Source organism: Heptranchias perlo, chromosome 31 (assembly GCF_035084215.1).
Source record: "Heptranchias perlo isolate sHepPer1 chromosome 31, sHepPer1.hap1, whole genome shotgun sequence".
Classification (NCBI taxonomy): Eukaryota; Metazoa; Chordata; class Chondrichthyes; order Hexanchiformes; family Hexanchidae; genus Heptranchias; species Heptranchias perlo.
Genome location: NC_090355.1, coordinates 31,566,687 through 31,580,541, shown reverse-complemented (window position 1 = coordinate 31,580,541; position 13,855 = coordinate 31,566,687). Strand labels below are relative to the sequence as shown.

The following is a 13,855-nucleotide window of genomic DNA, read 5'->3' as shown; positions in this document are numbered from 1 at the left end:
ATAGTGTGTGTGCTTGCTGGATGGTTAGAATGTACCTTGGGTAGGTGGTTCGTATGATTCCATTTTAAAACAACCACAATCTAACTATTTAAAAAATTAGTTTTCTTTCTCATTGTTTCACCAATTCTATCAGTTATCGTCCTCCGCTGCCTCCTCTCCTGAAGGTGTTGACCCTTTGTTGGGATATGATTCCACAAGTGCCAATCTCCTTCCAATATCTTAGCGAAGTGGTCTTTATTCACGTATAAGCTTGGACACATTCAACCCCGATTTTGTCCCTCCCCCAACACACACACACACACACACACACACACACACAGACACACAGACACACAGACACACAGACACACAGACACACAGACACACAGACACACACACACAGCAAGGGCCCCTGGATAGCAGTAATAAAAAGGTAACCGTGGCTAAATTTCACTTGCTTAGTCCAAAAGTGCTGAGGACAAATATGTTGGTCTAACTCAACATAGATTGGGATTCCAACTTGGGATCTTGCTGGTCTGTGCAGGTCAGTTACTGACCGAAGCCTCAGAAAGCTTCCACCCAAATGAAAAGTGTAATTAATGATGATTCCCAGATGCTTGAGAGAGAAAACCGGAGAGATCTGTTGCAGCTAATGCTGGCTGATAGTGATGGAGAGAAGAATTGTCTTTTGTTGGGGGGAGGAAGGGGGAAGCAAAGGAGAAATTAACTTTCAATATGTAAGTAGTTATAGTTGGATTGGTCGCTTACGTATAAATCAATTCTATGTAAGTCTATGTAGAAAGAACACAAAAGTGTAGTGAATGCATCGAGTGTCATAGACCCTAGCATTTAATGCACCCAATCAGTCGAGACTTGATGCCAAACTACTCCTGAAAAAACATGAACTGCATTGCAGCAAAACTTTTAAATCCCTCTCACTTGCCGAAAAGGTACATATTGCATTCTGATCTATTATCATAATAACCACAATTACAAGCCTCTCCAAACCCTTCTCAACAAAAGACAAATGCAAATTCTTGGCTGATCTCCACGTTGCCTGCTGCACAATTTCTTCCCCCTCTCGCACCACGTACAGTATATATAACATTTTGTGACCTATACGTCACACTTCAGGTGTCACACGTGCAAATGTGACACACAAAAAAAAAGGAAAGCAAACCGGTCATCCTTTCCTGCTGATTTCTGAGAAATTTCTACCAGCAACACAGAATACACCTTCTAATTGGCATGAATTAGCAATCAGCCCCCTCATGTGCTTATTTACAAGATGATCATCCAGCCTTAATGAGGCAGGCCAATTTCACAAGCTTCCCCATAGTAGCAGGATATTATATTCAGTGTGATATGGTTTAATGCTCCTGAATTATAAAACAGCATATCCTCTGAGGATGAGAAGGGATCGATCACGTTAATAGGGGTATCCTACAGACCTCCTAATAGTGGAAGGGAACTAAAGGGGAAAATATGTAGGAAAATGTATGAAATGAGTAAAAGGCATCGAATAATAATCAAGGGAGATTTCAGCTACCTCCAAATAAACTGGCAAGAGGTAGGGAAAGGGGAAAAGGGAATGGAGTTTTTACAGTGCGTTCAGGACTCCTTTCTTACACAGTACTCAAGAAGCCCAAGAGAGGAATCACTGCTAGATCTGGTAACGGGTAATGAACCAGAGCAGATGAGAGAAGTGAGCTTGGAGGAACATCCAGGCAAATGCGATCATAACATAATGAGGTTCAAAATAATGATTGAGAAAGACATAAGTAAGACAAAGGACAAAGTAATAGATTAAAAAAAAGCTAATTTTGAGGAGATGAGAAAAGAACTAGGGAACATGGATTTTCAAAAGGCCTTCAATAGTGGACACGCGACTAAGGTCAGAGCATGTGAAGTCAGGAGACAGACAGCAGAATGGACAGCAAGCTGAATATGTATCAGAAAGCAGAGAGTCGGGGTTAAGGGTAGCTACTCAAACTGGCAAAATGTGGGAAGTGGTATTCCATAGGGATCAGTGCTGGGAATACTGTTGTTCACCATTTACATTAATGATTTGGACTTGGGAATCGGAAGTACAATATCAAAATTTGAGGAGGGCACCAAATTGGGGGTTGCCATTAATATAAAGGAAGAGTGCCCAAAATACCAGAAGACATCAATGAACTTACAGAATGGGCGTGTAATTGGCAAAATAATTTCAATATAGATTAGTGTGAGATGGTGCATTTTGGTAGGAAGAATAAGGAGGCCACACATGGCTTGGATAATTAAAGTCTAAATGGGGTAGAGGAGCAGAGGGATCTGGGGGAAGAGATACACAAATCACTAAAAGTAGCGACGCAGGTTAAAAAGGCCATAAGAAAGGTAAACCAAGCACTCGGGTTCATTTCTAGGAAGGATAGAATTGAAAAGCAAAGAAGTTATGGTAAACTTGTATAGGACCTTGGTTAGATCACACTTGGAGTTCTGTGAACAGCTCTGGTCTCCATATTATAAAAAGGATATAGAGGCATTGGGAAAGGTGCAAAAAAAGATTCACAAGGATGATACCAGAACCGAGAGGATATACTGATCAGGGAAGGCTGAACAGACTGGGGCTCTTATCTCTATAAAAGAGAAGGTTGAGGGGTGATCTGGTGGAGGTCTTTAAGATAATGAAAGGGTTTGATAGGGTAGATGTAGAGAGAATGTTTCCACATGTGGGGGAGTCCAAAACTAGAGGTCATAAACATAAAACAGTCACTAATAAATCCAATAGGGAATTCAAGAGAAACTTCTTTACCCAAAGAGTGTGGAACGCACTGTTGCAAGGAGTAATTGAGGCGATTAGCAGAGATGCATTTAAGGGGAAGCTAAATACGCACATGAGGGAAAAAGGAATAGAAGGGAATGCTAATAGTGTTAGATAAAGAGGGGTGGGTGGAGCATAAACACCAGCATAGACCAATTGGGCTGACTGGCCTGTTTCTTTGCTGTAGTCTTGATGTAACTCAATGTAACTCTGACTTACCATGAGCAATACTAAGGGAGATCTGTTAGTGCAATACTTAAATAGAAAAACTTAACAAGGGCAATTATTTTTGAAAATTTCTCAGAATGTGGGCGTCCCTAGTTGCCCTGAGAAGGTGGTGATGGGCCTTCCTCTTGAACTGCTGATCGCGGTTTAATACAACTGAGTGGCTTACGAGGCCACTTCAAAGGGCAGGTAATAGTCAATCACATTGGTGTGGGACTGGAGTTACAGTATAGGCCAGACTGGGTAAGGACGACAGGTTTCCTTCCCTAAAGGACCTTCGTAAACCAGGTGGGTTTTCACGACAATGTAACATTTTCATGGTCACTTTTACTGATACCAGCTTTTAACTTCCAGATTTTTAAAACCAAGTTGAAATTCTCAGACTGCCATAGTGGGATTTGAACTCACACTCTGTGGATTATTATTCCAGGCCTCTGGATTACGAGTCCAATAACATAACAGCTACACTACTGTACCACTCAACACGGTATATAATGGGAACAGAACTTCACAGTATCACAGGAGAAGACCTACTCAAAATGCCTTTAATAGGGCAACAATTTTTGCCAAGCTGCATTTGCACAGCAGAATCAGTGGAAAACTCTTGCACTTTGCTAAGGTGTTGCAGTGTAAGTGCAGAGTTGGAGTCTGGCCTGAATCCAGAACAAAGTACAGCGAGACTTCCTTCAGGGAATCTCACTCTGTTTCACTTCAGGGTAAGTCAGGCCCCAGCCCTGGATTTTGCACTGCAACTATAGCAACAGTATGAAGCAATAACCACTTATTTACAATTACAAAATCAAGAACGCTGAAGCCAAAAGCCAAGAAACAGCCAACAGATTTTTGAAATGAACAAATCATCTGTGGAGTGTACTAAACATCAGGCAGTGAGGCCGGGTGAGCCAAGCAGATGCTTGGAAATGAAGGAACCAAAAGCACTGAAGACATGTCAACAGATCCCAATACGACAATGAAAGCTGCTTGAATGTCTATCAGAATCAAAATAAGCAAGGAGCTTACTAACAAAAGGTGTAACGCAAGGAATGGTGGTGGGTAGAAGGATGAGGAAACCCCAAACTGAAATTGCAAACTTGCCTTTCAACAGCCCATTGGCCGACCACCAACAGGACAAATGTTCTCTGAAATTCAAGAGTTGGTTGAAGCAAGAATGAAAGTTTCAAAGTTGAAAGAAACTGCTCAGTATATGGCACACTAGTGCCTCCTGGGTTGTGCAATCAATACACCGACTACTGATCTCTCACTCATTTGAATAGAAATTTTTAAAAAATTCCTGGCAAATTTTTATGCTCATCAAGGCGGAGGGATGTCTGTGCTGGGAAAATGGAACACTTCTTCACTTTCCCCAGTGACACTGAGCACTCCGAAAGGTAAAGTTTCCGCTGCACTGCTCCAAACAACATGCGCTAGCCCCAACCACAGACTATTGCATCAATGTGAATTTGCTTATGGAATGGAACGATACAGCGCAGGAGGCTGCCATTCGGCCCACCGTGCCTGTGCTGGCCCTTTGAAAGAGCCATCCAATTAATCCCACTCCCCTGCTCTTTCCCCGTAGCCCTGCAATTTTTTTCCTCTGTCAAGTATCTATCCAATTCCCTTTTTAAAGTTACTATTGAAACTGCTTCCACCACTCTTTCAGGCAGTGGATTCCAGATCAAAACAACTCGCAGCATAAAAAAAAATTCTCCTCATCTTCCTTCCAGTTCTGCCGCAAGAGTTATCCTCATTTCCTTAAGATTGCCAATTTGTGTTCCACCAGAATTAAGAATTCCAATGACTGTTCTCACTCATTTCTATTTTGAAGCTTTACAGCTAGCAGGATTTGAATATAGGTCCCAGATGCAAAAGAACAGTCTGCTAATCCACTGTGTCAATGAAACATGTTATTCAGATACAGTGACCACAATGCCTCTTCGTCATTATTCTATTTTAAGATGTTGTAATCTCACGGTTACTCACCGTTTCAATACGCAAATAAACATTTAACAACCGAACCAGTTGCAATACATATACAAAGGGAATCCAAAAGTCTTCTCTCGGCATGTAGACAGTAAACGGGTAGTGAGAGGAAGGGTGGGGCCAATTAGGGACCAAAATGGAGATCCACTCATGGAAGGCAGAGGGCATGGCCGAGGTACTAAATGAGTACTTTGCATCTGTCTTTACCAAGGAAGAAGATGCTGCCAGAGTCTCAGTAAAAGAAGATGTAGTTGAGATACTGGATGGGCTAAAAATTGATAAAGAGGAGATACTAGAAAGGCAAGCTGTACTTAAAGTCGATAAGTCTCCCGGTCCGGATGGGATGCACCCTAGGTTGCTGAGGGAAGTAAGGGTGGAAATTGCAAAGGTACTGGCCATAATCTTCCAAACATCCTTAGATATGGGGGTGGTGCCAGAAGACTGGAGAATTGCAAATGTTACACCCTTGTTCAAAAAAGGGTGTAAGGATAAACCCAGCAACTACAGACCAGTCAGTTTAACCTCAGTGGTGGGGAAACATTTGGAAACAACAATCTGGGACAGAATTAGCAGTCACTTGGACAAGTGTGGATTGATTAGGGAAAGCCAGCACAGATTTGTTAAAGGCAAATCATGTTTAACTAACCTGACAGAGTTTTTTGATGCAGTAACAGAGAGGGTAGATGAGGGCAATGCAGTTGATGTGGTGTATATGGACTTTCAATAGGCGTTTGATAAAGTGCTGCATAGTAGGCTTGTCATTAAGATTGAAGGCCACGGAATAAAAGTGGCAGTAGCAGCATGGATACAGAACTGGGTAAGTAACAGGAAACAGAGTAGTGGTGAATGGTTGTTTTTCGGATTGGAGGGTGGTCTTCCCCAGGGGTCAGTGTGCTGGGACCACTGCTTTTTTGATATATATTAATGACTTGGACTTGGATGTACAGGGCACAATTTCAAAATGTGCAGATGACACAAAACTTGGAAGTGTAGTGAACAGTGAGGAGGATAGTGATAGACTTCAAGAGGATAGAGACAGGCTGGTGGCATGGGAGGACACGTGGCAGAGGAAATTTAATGCAGAAAGATGCGAAGTGATACATATCAGTAGGAAGAATGAGGAGAGGCAGTATAAACTAAAGAGCACAATGCTAAAAAGGGGTACAGGAACAGAGATCTGGGGGTATATGTACACAAATCGTTGAAGGTGGTAGGGCAGGTTGAGAAAGCGGTTAAAAAAGCAGACCAGATCCTGGGCTTTATAAATAGAGGCATAGAGTACAAAAGCAAGGAAGTCATGATGAACCTTCATAAAACACTGGTTCGGCCACAACTGGAGTATTGTGTCCAGTTCTGGGCACCGCACTTTAGGGAAGATATGTAGGCCTTAGAGAGGGTGCAGAAGAGATTTACTAGAATGATTCCAGGGATGAGGGACTTTAGTTACATGGATAGACTGGAGAAGCTGGGATTGTTCTCCTTGGAACAGAGAAGGTTGAGAGGAGATTTGATAGAGCTATTCAAAATCATGAAGTGTCGAGACAGAGTAGATAGAGAGAAACTCTTACCATTGGCAGAAGGATCAAGAACCAGAAGACATAGATTTAAGGAGACTGGCAAAAGAACCAAAGGTGAGATGAGGAAAAACTTTTTCACACAGCGAGTGGTTAGGATCTGGAATGCACTGCCAGAAGGGGTGTTGAGGCAGATTCAATTGTGGCTTTCAAAAGGGAACTGGATAAGTACTTGAAAGGAAAAAATGTGCAGGGCTACGGGGATAGGTCGGGGGAGTGGGACTCGCTGGATTGCTCTTACATAGATCCAGCACGGACTCGATGGGCTGAATGGCATCTTTCCGTGCTGTAACCTTTCTATGATTCTGAGATATCGGCTGTCTGTATATTGTGGAAATCAAGTTGTCAGCCATCGCTCAGTGTTAGCACCTTTTCTACCTTTTTTTCTTCCTCTCTGCCTTGTAAAGTGGCTGGAAATGTCTCTCTGTACATAAGAAGTGCCTACAGGAGTGTAAGTCGCTGTTTGTTGCTGTGCTTTTCTGTGTAGAATTCCAACATGAAAGTGGTGTTTAAATGCTCTTCAGCTAAGCATGAACTTCCTGCTGGTGCAGTGTGTGCGAGCTACACCCTCACTGTTTGCAACGTGTGCATTGGGCCAAAATCGACATGAAAAATCGCTGCAGCACGGTAAAAAAAAAGCCACATAAATAGCAACTATGAATCAGATACAGACAAAGTAACAGATTTCCCTCCCCCACCATCATATACTGTACCACAGACGCCAAGACATGTTGCAGCCAGTATATAATCGACCATCTTACTAACATTCTTCACCCCAAATCCCATGAAAGAAAGGGTAGAACATGTAGAGATTGGTTTAGGTGCAACACTGTCAAATATAAGTGGAAGAATCATGTGCACCTATCCATTCTGAAGCTCTCTGAGCTGTACAACATACCTGCACTTCCTTTCTCATTAAAATATTTTTTTTAAAGTTATGTAAAAGGCTGATGTGGTTTGCATGCTGTACTATCTTGTACTATTTATGTGATATTGGTTAATAAAAAGAAATAGCTGCTTGTTTGTCGCAGAGTTAATCCGACAAGCTAGGCTGCACCTGCACTCCTGGGAGTATACACAAAAGGAAAAGTTTGCAGCTGGCCCATTCCAACAGTCAGGTAAAACTATTCGACTGCAGGGCTCGTGTCCTGCTCTTATGTGCTGAATAGGTTTTCAAACTGGGGTCAACAGACACTAAAAAGAGTCCACAAAGTCCTGAGATTACTGCCGGTGAGAGCATAGTGTCTCCAGAATTCTGTACTCTTATTACAACAGGTTACTTCGATATAGCACTTTTACTGGAGAACGAGGTCCAGACACACTTCACAGAGGCGTTAGTCAGTCAAAAAAAAAATCCCAAGCCAAAAAATTGAGATATTAGGAGGGGTGACCAAAAACTTGGTCAAAGAGGGTCTTAAAGGAGGAGAGGCTTTGGGAGTGAATGCCAGAGCATAGGGCTTAGACAGCTGAAGGCAAAGGAAGTTAAGGAGGTGGAAGTAGAAGAGAATTTTTTTAATTCATTCATGGGATGTGTGTGTCGCTGGCAAGGCCAGCATTTATTGCCCATCCTTAATATGGGATCAGATGCTCAGCTCAGCTCAGTGCTGAACAGGACGTCTTGGTCCTGAACAGTCTGGTTCGACCAGAGATGGAGTCGGTGTCAAGGGTACGGAGTTTGTGGTGGGGACTGAAAACAATGGCTTCGGTCTTCTCAATGTTTGGAGGAAATTGCAGCTCACCCAAGACTAGATGCCAAACACGCAGTCTGACAGCACAGGGGCAATAGAGGGGTCAAGAAAGATCGTTAGCTGATCCCACGTCTTCGGATGATGTCACCAAGCAGCAGCATGTAAATGAAGAAGACGAGGGAGCGAAGAATAGGCCCTTGGGGAACTCCAGAGGTAATGGTGCAAGGGTGGGAAGAGAAGATAATGCCAGATACACTCTGGCTATAATTGGATAGGCAAGAGTGGAACCAAGGAAGGCCAGACCCTCTGCACTGGACAATGGAGAGGAGACATTGGAGGAGAATGATGTGGTTGACAAAGGCTGCAGAGAGGTTGACAGGGAGGAGGAAGAATGATAATGCACCACGGTCACAGTCACACAGGATGTCATTTGTGACTTTAATTAGGGTCGTTTTAGCACTGTGGCAGGGGTGGAAACCTGATTGGTGAGATTCAAACATTTTTATTCTGTATTAGTTGACTTAGTAATTTTCTGGAACTGAAGCACCATTTTTCTTTGGGTAGCATTCTCTTGGACATTAGGATGGAGATCTATTGGGTGGCAGTCCCTTGGAAGTTAGGAGTGTTTCAACATGTTCAAGGCCCCCTCCCCAAACCAAAAAGATTGAAAACCACCAATTCAGTGTATTGTCACTAATATGCTACAGGAGGAGGAAAATAAAGTAAATCGAACTAAACCCAATATGTTTCTTGCATTGTACCACATATTGGCCATTGTTATCCAAACGGGCACTGCCAAAATATTGACTCCAAAACTGTCAACCCACAAATTTTACATTACAAAAAATTCTCTGGAATGATATCAAGGTTACAATCACAGCACAGTGTTTGCAAAACTATTTAATACTTCACTTTCACAGATTCGGCCTCCTGAATCCATCAGATTAATGCCTTGCAGTCACTCTAGGGTATCCACCATTACAACCTCCCAACTGAACAGTATGTTTAAAGTATCCCATCCTATGCATCTTATAATAACTTGCAATTCCTCTCTACACTTTAACATGAATTAAAAACAACGGAAGGCAACGAAGGGCCAATTCACTGGGATGATACCGGGGTGAGAGGTAACAGTTACCAAGAGAAACTTGAGAAGTTAGGTCCTTTATCACGACAGCTGTAAGGTTACGGTATGACCTTGTGGAGATCTTCAAAATTACCACGGGTTAGATAGTGATAGATTGTTTCTGCTGGTTGGAGAGATGGTAACGAGAAAACGCAAACTTAAGATCAAAAGAGAATTAAAAGGGAGGTCAGAAAAAAATGTATTTACACAGTGGGCACTAAGAATGTGGAATTCTCTGCCAGAAACTGCTGTTGAATGAGGGGCCAATAAAAACTTGTAAAAGGAAATTAGATAATTGTTTGAAAAAGAGGAATATTAATAGTTATGGAGATTGAGCAGGAGAGTAGGTAAGATTCAGTGACTTGTGGAGAAAAACACTGGTACACACTTTGGAACAAAGGAATAGGAGTAGGCCATTCAGCCCCTCGAGCCTGTTCCGCTATTAAGATACAGATCATCTATGATCCAATTGAACTCCATCGACCCGACTTGGTTCTGTAAACCTTAATATCCTTGCCTAACAAAAATCTATCAATGTCAGTTTTGAAATATTCAATTGACCCCCAGCCTCAGCTTTTTTTTTGGGGGGGTGGGGGGAGCGGGGGGGAAAAAAAAGTGTTCCAGATTCCCACTACCCTTTGTGTGAAAAAGTGCTTCCTGACATCACCCCGGGACTGCTAGCTCTAATTTTAAGGCTATGTCTCCTTATTCTGGACTCCCCCACCGGAGGAAATAGTTTCTCTCTATAAATAGTTTCTATCTACCCTCTCAAATCCTCTAATCATGTTAAACACCTCAATTAGTTCACCCCTTAATCTTCTATACTCAAGAGAATACAAGCCTAGTCTATGCAACTCGTTGGGCCAAATGGCACAACACAGAAACAGACCATTCTATGTAATTTTGCGCTCCAATAAGAAGCAAATGTATTGTTATCACAAATAACATGATCAATTGTTATGTTTTCAGGTTTTGTTGTTGATTTTACCATTTTTTTGGTTGTACCAAAACCTGGATTGAAATTGCCCACTGTTTTTATTTTCTCAAAAAAAAAATACTGAATCAGAGCAAGAGAAAAAAAATTCAGAGGAAGTCACGGCGCAGTTTCTGAAGGTTAGTTTGACGGTGCCTACGCGTTAGATGAATTGGTCTGCACAGAAGGGAGAGATTAGACTCACGCTTCGTCAGATCGTAACAGAACAAAGAGCTCGGATGGGATCCAAACCCAAAGTTTTTCTCCCCCATGTAATAAGCTGCCCCTGTTATCAACTCCGAGGATGAGCTGGTGCAGGTGGTAAGCACATTAGGGCATTCATCTCAAGTGTTATGGTGCATTAATGAAGATTTCAACATTTTAAATCGTGGCAGAGCTTTCAATTTAAACTGAAAAACGCAACTGTTAATCCCGCTTTGCAACTGCATGTACTTATCAGGATGAAACAGGATTTTTTTGCCAGAATAGTGGGAATCACACCCTGGCAATAGTGGAAATTAGTGGATAATGGTTAATCCCCCTACAATTAGTCTGACAGTGAGCTTTGTCTTTCAGACTGATCTTTTTGTATTACCTAACAAAATTCCCATTGTGTACAGTTCAGAATCACGTTTTCCAATTTAAAGAAAAATTAGATGTCTAAATCTATTTTATTAATAGGGCACACACATCTTATCCACAAACCTCAAATCCTGTTGTCACAATTTTTGGTCACACTTTTCTGTCAACAGTTACCATTGTAAATTGCTATGTCAACATTTCCATTCAATTTTCCTATGTCAATTGTCACAGTATAGTGCTCTGGCCACAAGGTGACTCTGGAAAGAGTTTCTGATGTCTCTACCCCAATTCTGAGGCCATCTAATATATAAAATAAACCTGTATTTATCAACTGCAACAATGCCGTAGGCAATTTATCATTCCTGGGGGTGGAAGGGAAATCCCACAGTCCAACTTCGACTCGGCTCCTGACCTGAACCTAAATATCAGAGCAAATTCTACAAGGTACTGGATGTGCAGCTAACAACAACATTTATATAGTGCTTTTAACGTAGTAAAATGTCCCACGGCGTTTTACAGGAGCGTTATCAGACAAAATTTGACACAAAACCACATAAAAAGATATTAGACCAGGTGACCAAAACCTTGATCAAAGAGGTAGGGAGGCGGAGAGCTTTCGGCAGTGAATTCCAGAGCTTGGGGCTTATAACACCTACTTAGCTTGCTGCATCCAAGACACCAAGCCTTAAAAAAATATTGGTTAATCACTGGTTGACGCAAACTTAAGCCCCAACTTTCACAAAACTCGAGGATGATCAGGAGAGGTAATAGGAGTGCAGCTAATTGAGGTTCCATTGTAAGTGACTGGCAAGCTTATCTTGGGGTTTCTCTTAGCTCCCCACCTTACCGCCCACCCCTACCCACCACCCCACCTGGAGTTGCTTAACGTGACAATGCCAAATTTACAGGTCCACACACACTGCTGTCTGGTCAGGGAAAGCAGAGTTCTGTACATTCATGGTTAAATGTACACTCACAACCTCGTTAGTGTCAGTGACCTTTTTTTAAAAAAAAAGTTCAAAAAAGCAGATAGACAACTCTTGTCTAACAGCATAAGTTTAAACGTTGACCAGCTGACAGCTTGGCTGCTTTTTAAACGTGTTAAGAATAATAAATAATTTTAACTTGCTGCTCAGTTGACATTAAACCACTGGAGAAAATTATAAGTAAACAATCAGTCCCTGGTGTCTATTATTCATGTAAACAAGTAGGAAACCTTTGCCAGCTCGTACAGGCCACTTAAACAAAGTGGTACAACAGAGAGGAAGATTTTAAAAAGCAGCAGCTCGGTGCTGGTGCACGGTTTCAAATTTAAATCTTTTAAGCGTCAATTGCTTTTACAAGTTAATGGATGCTGCTCATTTCCTACTGTTAGCAAGTCAGGACCAACAACACGGATCAAACTTGGGAATTAATTGTACATTTACAGCAGTTTGCTTCCTTTTATATTAAAGCCCAGTGTCAGAAACCCCCCCTCCAGTTCCTACCGACTCTCCTCACACTCCCACTACTCAGTTAAATATCACAAGCGAAATCTTTACCAAGGGCACAAATCAGAAACGACTGGCCGTCCCTGCCCGCCCCTGCTGCCGCCCTGACTCTTACTGGGGACCGAGGTCTGATTCCGCGGCCTCTGGAGCAAAAGGAAAGAGACAGACCAGACAGACACAGCACTAAATAAAACATGACAAGATAACGAGAGAAACCGGCAACTAACGAATATAACAAGAGCCCTTTTTACATACTTTAACTGAAGATTCCCTGATACAATATAGTCAGTGACGAACGAAAAAAAAAAGTTAAATGAAAAGCGGAGACGGTTAGTCGTCGCATTCCTGGTTTTGTTTTGTTTTTAAAAAGTTGTTTTAAGAAACTTTCCCTACTTACTGTACATCTCCGGGCGCAGGTGACTCGGGCTCCAAGCCTCCTACTTTTTGGCAACAATGTTTCCAGTCAGACTATCAATCACTCGAATACAATGTGTCGCTTTCTCTACTTTCCGCGATGTGTCAAGTGAGGATCGAAAACTGGCCGAGACAGCAGCTCCTTCCATGGTGTCCCGTCCCGTCCCGTCCCACCCCGGCAGCGGGGAGCCCGAGCTCCTTCCTCGCCTCTTTTGTCTGGTTCCTGATTCGATCCGAAGGCCCACTCGGCGACGCCGGCTTGGATGTGAGACCGGGGACTCAGACAGACACACGTCCGACAACACCCCCCCCCCCCCACTCCGCCTCTTCTTCACACAGTTATTGAACCATTGCTTCTTTCATTGCAAACTTTTGCAGTGCAACCCGCGACCTTTGCAGAAAAGGAAACTTAATTTCACTTTTCTATCTTGCTTTTATTAAACTTTGATTGTGGAGCAAGCGTGCCACCTGCAGTCTGAGTTGACTCATTCACTGGACAAAGTGTAATCAATATTCTGTATTGAGTGTAATGCAATGAGGCACCCTAGAGTGTCATGAAACTGTAATTATGTACCATGTGTTCATTGAACTGTACTTGATGTAACCTGCAAATTGTATAATCTGTATTGTGTACGTTTGAAATGTGATATGACAACTGTATTATATGTATTGTAGCAAATTTTATGAATAAAGTATATTTTTTGAAAAAAAAGTGTTTGGTGTGTTTCATGTGAGTGCTGTAAGCAGACATCGAGATCTGTCTCTGCCGTTGGGGGACATTGGTCTAAATCTTAAGTGACGGCAGGAACTTGACATTTTTTTAATCAGCAACTCTGAGCAAGGCTGAGTGTGGCTGTTTGTTTTTGACTCCTCCAGCAGATCCGGCAAGACATAGGGGCTCAAACCTGTTCAGTCAACAAAAGATCTCTCCGAGCCTGACCTGCGCTGGAACTTCGTTCCCATAACGGCGCAGTGATGTCGATGTCTAATCAGAGACCTTGTGGGCATATGTCCAGTG

At 42.4% G+C, this 13,855-nt stretch overlaps 1 protein-coding gene across 1 annotated transcript in view; it reads right to left on the bottom strand.

Annotated features, from left to right (window-relative positions):
- The window catches only part of gpsm1b (G protein signaling modulator 1b), a 228,485-nt gene extending 215,322 nt beyond the window's left edge, over window positions 1-13,163 (bottom strand). Inside the window, 1 exon segment of the mRNA XM_067969883.1 lies at window positions 12,821-13,163. Coding sequence (XP_067825984.1) covers window positions 12,821-12,827 — 7 coding nt within the window. The 5' untranslated portion in view covers window positions 12,828-13,163.
- Between the last annotated feature and the right edge of the window lie 692 nt (window positions 13,164-13,855).